The sequence below is a fragment of the Grampus griseus genome, assembly GCF_964374135.1.
Source record: "Grampus griseus genome assembly, chromosome: 11".
Lineage (NCBI taxonomy): Eukaryota > Metazoa > Chordata > Mammalia > Artiodactyla > Delphinidae > Grampus > Grampus griseus.
In genome coordinates this window covers 44,289,921-44,298,363 of record NC_139005.1, presented here as the reverse complement: position 1 = coordinate 44,298,363, position 8,443 = coordinate 44,289,921, and the positions used below count along the sequence as shown (strand labels likewise).

Below are 8,443 nucleotides of genomic sequence, written 5' to 3'. Positions count from 1 at the left end.
AGTAATATTCCATTGTATACTATGTGCCACATCTTCTTTATCCATTCATCTGTCGATGGACACTTAGGCTGCTTCCATGTCCTGGCTATTGTTAAATAGTGCTGCAATGAACATTGTGGTGCATGTCTCTTTTTGAATTATGGTTTTCTCAGGGTATATGCCCAGTAGTGGGATTGCTGGGTCACATGGTAGTTCTACTTTTAGTTTTTTAAGGAACCTCCATAGTGTTCTCCATAGTGGCTGTAACAATTTACATTCCCACCAACAGTGCAAGAGGGTTCCCTTTTCTCCACACCCTCTCCAGCATTTACTGTTTGTAGATTTTTTGATGGCTATTCTGACCAGTGTGAGGTGATAACTCATTGTGGTTTTGATTTGCATTTGTCTAACCATTAGTGATAGAGTTATCTTTTCAAGTTTGTTGGCAATCTGTATGTCTTCTTTGGAGAAATGTTTACTTAGGTCTTCCGAACATTTTTGGATTGGGTTGTTTTTTTGATATTGAGCTGCATGAGATACTTGTATATTTTGGAGATTAATCCTTTGTCAGTTGCTTCGTTTGCAAATATTTTCTCCCATTCCAAGGGTTGTCTTTTCGTCGTTTATGGTTTCCTTTGCTGTGCAAAAGCTATTAAGTTTCATTAGGTCCCATTTGTTTTTTGATTTCCATTACTCTCGGAGGTGGGTCGAAAAAGATCTTGCTGTGATTTATGTCAGAGTGTTCTGCCTGTTTTCCTCTAAGAGGTTTACAGTGTCTAGCCTTACATTTAGGTCTTTAATCCATTTTGAGTTTATTTCTGTGTATGGTGTCAGAAGTGTTTTAAGGAAGTGTTCTAATTTCATTCTTCTACATGTAGCTATCCAGTTTTCCCAGCTCCACTTATTGAAGAGGCTGTCTTTTCTCCACTGTATATTCTTGCCTCCTTTGTCAAAGATAAGGTGACCATATGTACATAGGTTTATCTCTGGGCTTTCTATCCTGTTCCATTGATCTGTATTTGTTTTTGTGCCAGTACCATACTGTCTTGATTACTATAGCTTTGTAGTATAGTCTGAAGTCAGGGAGCCTGACTCCTCCAGCTCCATTTTTCTTTCCTAAGATTGCTTTGGTTCTCAATGAATCTTGACCACAGGGAATTGACCTGAAATCCAATACCTCACAGGTGCACATTGGGCCAATGCCTGGAAGAGCCCAGAGGGGTCTACCTGGCTTTACACATCGAGACTGGAGAACACATCTGAAATGTTAGGGAGGTGCTGAGACTGCAATTAACTTTCCCCCTCCTAACAGTTCAATAAATTAAGTTGGAGGTGAAGGGTGGGGGGTGGAGGCAGGGGCTCAAAGGTTTATATCATCTTTTCTGTGATCAACTACTAGAACATCAGTCCACGATAGCTTAAGCAGAGAAGGCTGCTGATCTTGCAGTCCAAATACCTTGAGAAACTCAAACTGACCTGTGGGCTACTTCTGACAACTTAAGTGGCTTTCTTTTCTGGGATAGATGGATGTCTATACAGGAGGTAACTTTCCCATATGTAGAAATTGGATATCCTGGTTGCCCATCAGACACCATTTGAGTTCTTTGTAACTGGTGGATTGGGAGGTGGGATGGGGCTATTTTAGAACCTGAAGCACATGGAAAAAGCCCTTTTATGAGTTACTTCTAGTACTCCAAAATCAGTTAGTTTGGGATTATCCTCAAGTACCAATAGATAAACAGCTAAAACAATTCTTAGCTCTTAGGCTCTTAGTTTAAATCAGTTTTTAAACTCATGGGAGAGCCAATTAAGACCTACCCTGAGAAAAGGATAAGCTGTGCCTATAAACATCGCAAGAGAAATCTCTGCACGCAAATGATCCTGATTTACTACATGAATCTGGCTTTATTGAGCAAGCTGGGATTTAGGACCACCAGGTTCAGCATTCATTTTCACCTTGAACCCTATTTTTTTTCTATCCAATGTTTTATCCCTGGTGTAACAGGGTCATTACAGTGTAGAGGAATGAAGAAGCACAGATATTGTGGGTCTCCCCAACGGATGGAGACTCTTGCCTACATTCAGTGTTTTAACAAACCGTTTCCCACAATGTTTATTTTTTTTATTTTTTATTGGCTGCACAGTGCAGCATGTGGGATTTTAGTTCCTGGACCAGGGATTGAATGCAGGCCCTCAGTGAGGGTATCAAGTCCTAACCACTGGACTGCCAGGGAATTCCCAAACAATGTGTATTTTAATCAAAACTTCCAAGCTCCTAGTTTAGCTTAATTCAGGGGGGAAAAAAATCACATAACCTAACCAGCAAAATCCTTAGCAATCCATTCCCAAACGAATTTTTCAAATAAACATACATTTGACCCCTGAACAATACATAGGTTAGGGGTACCACCCAGTCAAAAATCCTTATATAACTTTAGAGTTACCCCTTCTTATTTGCCTGTGCTTTCACCATCTGAGGACTCAAACAACTGTGGACTGTGTAGTATGTGTTTATTGTAAACAAAACAGTACAACCCACAGAGTTAAACCCATGTTGTTCAAGGTTCAACTGTATATCCCTAGCCGGTAACTTTCTAATTTCTGAATTCTGGAACAAATGAACCATTGTCACACAGATAAAATTAGGTACAGCCTTTTCCCATACTTTGCATGGAAACGTCCTCTCTTGGAACTTCCACAAATTTCTAGGAACGCCTCGTGTCCTGTACATTTTCACCCCATAGAGCAATGTACCATAGAAAGATGCAGGCTGGGTGAGAACTGGCTTACCAGCAGACCACAGTAGACAGGTGAATTTTATGAAGGATCTGAATACAGACCCTTTAAGCTACATAAATCTGAATACAGACCCCTTAAGCTATCCAAGTCACCCGCTCCTAGTAAATAAAGTCTTCTGTCCTCCACCAGGGGTATGCACACCTCAGTCTAAATCACTTCCTGATTCAATAACACTCCTTACCCTGCTAGTTCCTCCCTGTTTTAAAGACCCCAGCTTAAACTACTTGCGAGGTTGAATTAATCTAACATTCACAGATGCCTTAACTCCTCTCCCCAGCCTTCAGTTATGCAAATTGGGGAGGCCAAAGGCAGAAATACAAAAGGTTTAACTCACCTGGATAAGCTTTCTCACCCCATGAAAACATCATGTGGCACTCCACAACTGAATACTTGGTAAAAGTAATTAATTCTATGACATACACCCCCCCTCCACCTGACAATACATACTCAACATGCCATATAAAGTATAATTTCCACTTTATTGTCTTTCCAGGGAACAGTATTTCTTTAGTCTTTAAAAACTTAGCTCCTTACATGGGCTTTGGTGGAGGTCGTGGGGCAGCACCCTGGAAGATAAAGAAATGAAGAATTTTAAGAAACCATGCACGGAAGAGTCCCCCCTCAAAGAACCTGACCACTACCCTCCCATCACTAACAATGTATTTGGGCCATAAAAGCATGAATAAATGTGGAAAAAGATTACACTACTCAATCTGTAACAAATTCTTACAGCTATTCTTCAAAAGTGTCTCTAAACAAATGTTTAGGTGTAGGTCTTTACAGACTTAGTTGATCCCACCCACAGGCAGAGATCTTAATTTGATATTCCTTGGGTCCTTCCTTATCTTTTGTCCATTACCCCTCTGGCTTCCACATCTCCTTTAAGATACTCACAGCAGGTCTAAATCGGGGTGGAGGTGTTCGGTCCTTCCGGGCTTCCCGAGAACGATTCCTGACTACCTTGCTGTGAATGGCACAACTCACGCAGTAATGCAGTTTCACATACAGCTTGGGAAGCACATAGGCTAAGAAACAAAAAATTAGAGGTGTGATGTTAGGTATGGTACCACATTGCACTGTTCTTTCTTGTTCATTCTATCAGTCAAAAGTAAACTTACTCATGGGCTTCCTTGGTGGCGCAGTGGTTAAGAATCCGCCTGCCAATGCAGGGGACACGGGTTCGAGCCCTGGTCCAGAAGATCCTGCATGCCGCAGAGGAACTAGGCCCGTGCGCCACAACTGTTGAGCCTGCGCTCTAGAGCCTGAGCTCCGCAACAAGAGGAGCCACCGCTATGAGAGGCCGGCTCGCCGCCACTAGAGAAGGCGGCGCACAGCAACGAAGACCCAATGCAGCCAAAAATGAATAATAAATAAATTTTTTAAAAAAGTAAACTCACTTAAGTGTCTGTCAGACATATCTACAAGATTTCATCCCCAAAGCCAAGTGTTCAGTTTCTGGTATCTAAATACATATATATGTAACACAGTTCCACAAATGAATATACCCTTACTGAGCGACCCTGTCACCGTAGGGACTAAATCCACACCACAGATGTAATATCACCAAAAACCCAGTTCCTTCAGCAATTGCATCAGCCCTAATGCCTACTCCTGTTGCCTAAAAAAGTTAATTCATCTTAAGAAAACGAAACGATCAAAACATCATATTGCTCCAAATATCACCCTTGTCGACCAAACTGGACTGCTTTGACTCTTAAAAGTCTTCAAAAGACTGCTTTCTACAACTACTCAAATGTTTGTCAACAATTCAAGAGTTGTTACATTTACGTTTTCAGCTAGTACTCCCGAATTTTTGATACAGGATAAACACTATAAGTGCTTTTGGAATCTCATCCCCTACACAGTCACAAAATAAGGCTCAAAGATTGTGCAGTACGACCAAAAGTCCCCTCTGTCCAGAGAAGACTCAAAACGGCAAACAACATAGCAAAAATATCATTCTCTTCTACCGACAACAATCCTAAAGGTGCAAGAAAATTGTTGGACACGCTCCAATGAACAGAGCCTGCGGATGGGGGGGGGGTGGGGGGTGGGAGAGGAGGCAGGAAGTGGTTTTAGGTATTAAGATACTTGCACAGTTTGCGCTCCAGGAGCTCACTCACCATCGAAAACACTCGCTTCAGAAATGTCCCTGACGGCTGCGGCCTCTACGATGTTCCGAATGACGAACTTCTTAATGGCCTTATCCTTGGGCACGCAACGGGCACAGTTGGTACAGCGAATAGGCTGCACGTGGCCGCGGCCCTTTTTGGCACGACCATTGTTCCTTCTTTTCTTGGTCTGCGTGAAAATGAAAACCCCATTAGGAAGAAGGCGCAACTTACCCAGCCTATCTCCTTTCCAGCCACAGTCCGCGCCGGCAACCCCCAGAAAAGTGCCACTCAGATATCCAGTCCCTCCACAAATTCCTCCAAGCCTGGAACAAACATACGCTCTTTCCACTCCTCCACCGTGGCCCAGGTTTTCAAACCCCCCCAGTCCCCAAATCTGCTCCTCTCAAGCCTCCACCCGACCCCGCACATTGCCCACGAGATAGGACTCACCATCTTGGAAGCGAGGAGGCGAAAGAGGGCCCGGCCCTCGGGCCGACTCTCCTATATAGCGCGAGATACCTACGCTCACGCCGGGAGATTCCTCCTAGACGTCTACTGGAAGCACGCCAAGAACGGAAATCCCCTTTACTCAAATTTTCTTTATTATTCAGCGTTTCCGCTGAAATTTAGGGCAGGAAGGTGTTTCTCGAGTTTCTTTTTCCGTGGCACACGGTGACGGTGGGACTATTTAACCAGTTGGCGGAAGAAAATTAGAGTTATATGTTTCCCAGCAACCCTTGCGACGCCCTACCCCGGAAGTAATTCTGGGCGGCTATAGTTATCCTTTTTTGCGATGCTGGGCGGGGAAGTTCCCCAGCGCAGGGCCGCAAGTCGCCTTCCCAGTTAGAGGCCGGAGGGCAAGAGATGCATGATGGGAGTTGTAGTGCGAGGTTGGCAGGCCCCGGGCCCCAAGCACTGAGACCGAAGGCGACACTATGCCACCGGGGGACGCTCTCGGCTCGTTTCTCTGACAGTCCTGTTACTTGGTGCTAGATTGAGAAATGGAAGAAGGCGGGGGTGGCGTGCGGTGGGGCTGGAATAAAGCATTTTGTTAATTCCTCCTTTCAATATGGAGAAAACCTCACAACGAGGAGACATGGACAAGTGCGTTGGTGCTAGGGTTGTTCCTCGTTCGCTTTTTTATTCCTGGATCCCGATAGCTCAATGCTAGGCGCTGTAGTAAGCATTGTATAAATATTAACTCATTTAACCCTCAACAAGCCTTTAAGGTAGGTTCTATTATTGTCCTTACTTTACAGATTGAAAAACTGAGGTGTAGAGAGGTTAAAATTGAGGTTGTCTGAAGTCACGTCGTGCTAGTATGAGGTGTTCTGGCTCCACTATACTATGTTGTCTCTTACCTAACAAATGGATGGAGGTATATATAGCCTGGACTAGTGACTTAAGAGATTTGACTCAGACTCCTAGTAGAAATATATTTTACGTTGGTACTCAGTACATACACACAAAACTGAAACATAAACTTCATGAAACAATGCCCTTATGACATAAGGTGCACTGTTATGTTCTATTTTCTTTTAATAAGTGTCGATCAATCCCCACCAAGGTGATTTCACCACTCATTGATGAATCTGGCCCCCTACTGAAACATACTTTGTTCTGAGTTCCATTTACCTCTGGAGAGCCTTCAGAGAGTCTTTAGCCTTGAGCAGGACTGGCTATTCATGGGTAGCCAACCACCTACTTGTCTCCAAAATTGAAGAAATTTGGGTGTCAAGGTGACCTCCCAGCATTCAGACCCAAGATGGTACAGATGGAGACTGACCCTTCATTCATGAGTCATTCTAGAGTCCGAATACACCAGATTCACTCTCCCTCCCACAATCCATTATGGTTTCCGTTAATTTGTAACCCACTTTATTGGGGTTAAAATTTATTTTCTAACTTTAGTTTTGGCTTCAAAACAACTATGTTCATGGTCTTGAGTTTCAATTTGCTAGTTTCAATGGGTCATGGAAAATGACAGACTCTAGATGGAAGCATCTCCAGTTTTCACTTCAATATAGTCTCATGGAAAACACAAAGCAGACAATATTGTATAGAATGGCAATGGGGTAGATAGAACAGAAAACGTTCAGTGAGGGGGACAGAAAATAGTTAATATTTAAGACAGAACCAAGTCAATGTTCCTATGTTGGCTTTTCTTTGGATTTTTATAGCCTGGGGGTTTCACTGGCTGGATTTCTGGGCTTTAAGGGATAAACACAGACTTTGGGTGAACACACCATATCCTTGGGTTCAAATCCAGGTTCTATCACTTACTGGCTTATAAGTCTTAGACAAGTTATTTATTCTCTCTTGGGCTTTTATTCTTCACTAGTAATGGTGACCGTTCTTTCATAGGTTGTCTCTACAATTAAATGAATACTTGGTACAGTGCTTGGCATTTATGAAATGCTCAAAAAGTGGTAGACCCTATTATCATCATTATTCATGCTATTGTATCTTGTATCTCCCTGGGAATATAGTGTGTTTTACACATAGTAGGTACTCAGCAAATGTTTGATGAATCTCTGCTTTGGACAGATAGACAGGTTGGGTTTTCTCTCCTTTCCTGAAGGCACTCCTGGTGGGCAACTCTCCTCCACTTCCCATACTAGGTTGAAAATTCTTCTGTTCTTCTGTAGAAACAACTTGAGCACTCTTGTTTGGTTTCCTTTCAGTCTTATACTTGTTCACCTTCAAAATGTTTAGTAGTTGGTACAGTATGCTGCAAGGAGGTCCCCCTCCCTCCCAGCAGAAAAGCAAGGCAAAGGAAGTCTGCAAAAACAACCAGGGGTGTTAAATTACTCATGTTTATTTATAACAGACCTTCAGCCAGTACAGTACAAAACTTACAGTAGTATATCTCCGTTACACAAATATTTACTTACAATATATTACATATACAAAATGCTTTGCAATAAGTCTCAAAAGCTAGTTTAACTCCCCTTGAGAAAGGAGAAAAACTCTAAAAAAAAGGGGGCGGGGGAAGGGGGAACCAGAGGAAAAGGAGGAGGTGAAGGGCTAAGGTCCAAGGAGACACCAAGCATAGGCTACAAATGAAACCCTGGGAGAGAGAGAAGAGAGGTGGTATTGCACTTGCTTCTGTGTTTTATTTTTTTTTCTTTTTGTTCTTCATAACTTCTGATTAAAAATATATATTATATATATATTATGTACACAAGGAAAGAAGCTGCCGGAAGTATTACAAAATCCCATCTGCAGCTTGGACACTGACACGAAAAAACAAAGGTCTGGAAAAGTGTCTACTTAGAAATTTTTTTGTGTGGTGTTGATTTTAAATATCAATATAAAAGGAAAACACCTCTTTTCTCCATGTGGGTTTCAATGTATTTTTTTTTCTTTTTCTTTACTTTTTTTTTTTTTTTTTTTTTTATGCAAAAGGCTGCTGGGAGAGAACATGAGGATGTTTGAGGTTCCAGAGCTGGAAGGCTCTGGAAAGTAGGATTTTGTACCTAAGACCCTGGTTAAAGTGCAGTGATGGTCTGGAGAGAGACAGAGTGCCCTTCTCTCCCCTCCTTAGCACC

The 8,443-nt window shown here is 42.5% G+C and overlaps 1 protein-coding gene across 1 annotated transcript; it reads right to left on the bottom strand.

The window, feature by feature from the left end:
• Nucleotides 1–3,238: 3,238 nt before the first annotated feature.
• RPS26 (ribosomal protein S26) lies at nt 3,239–5,560 on the bottom strand. Its single transcript, XM_082665553.1, has 4 exons — nt 5,343–5,560; nt 4,902–5,079; nt 3,673–3,803; nt 3,239–3,344 (listed from the first exon to the last, which is right to left on the bottom strand). The coding sequence occupies exons 1-4, from the start codon at nt 5,343–5,345 to the stop codon at nt 3,309–3,311; spliced, it is 348 nt and encodes a 115-aa protein (XP_082521679.1). The 5' UTR covers nt 5,346–5,560; the 3' UTR covers nt 3,239–3,308.
• Nucleotides 5,561–8,443: the final 2,883 nt, after the last annotated feature.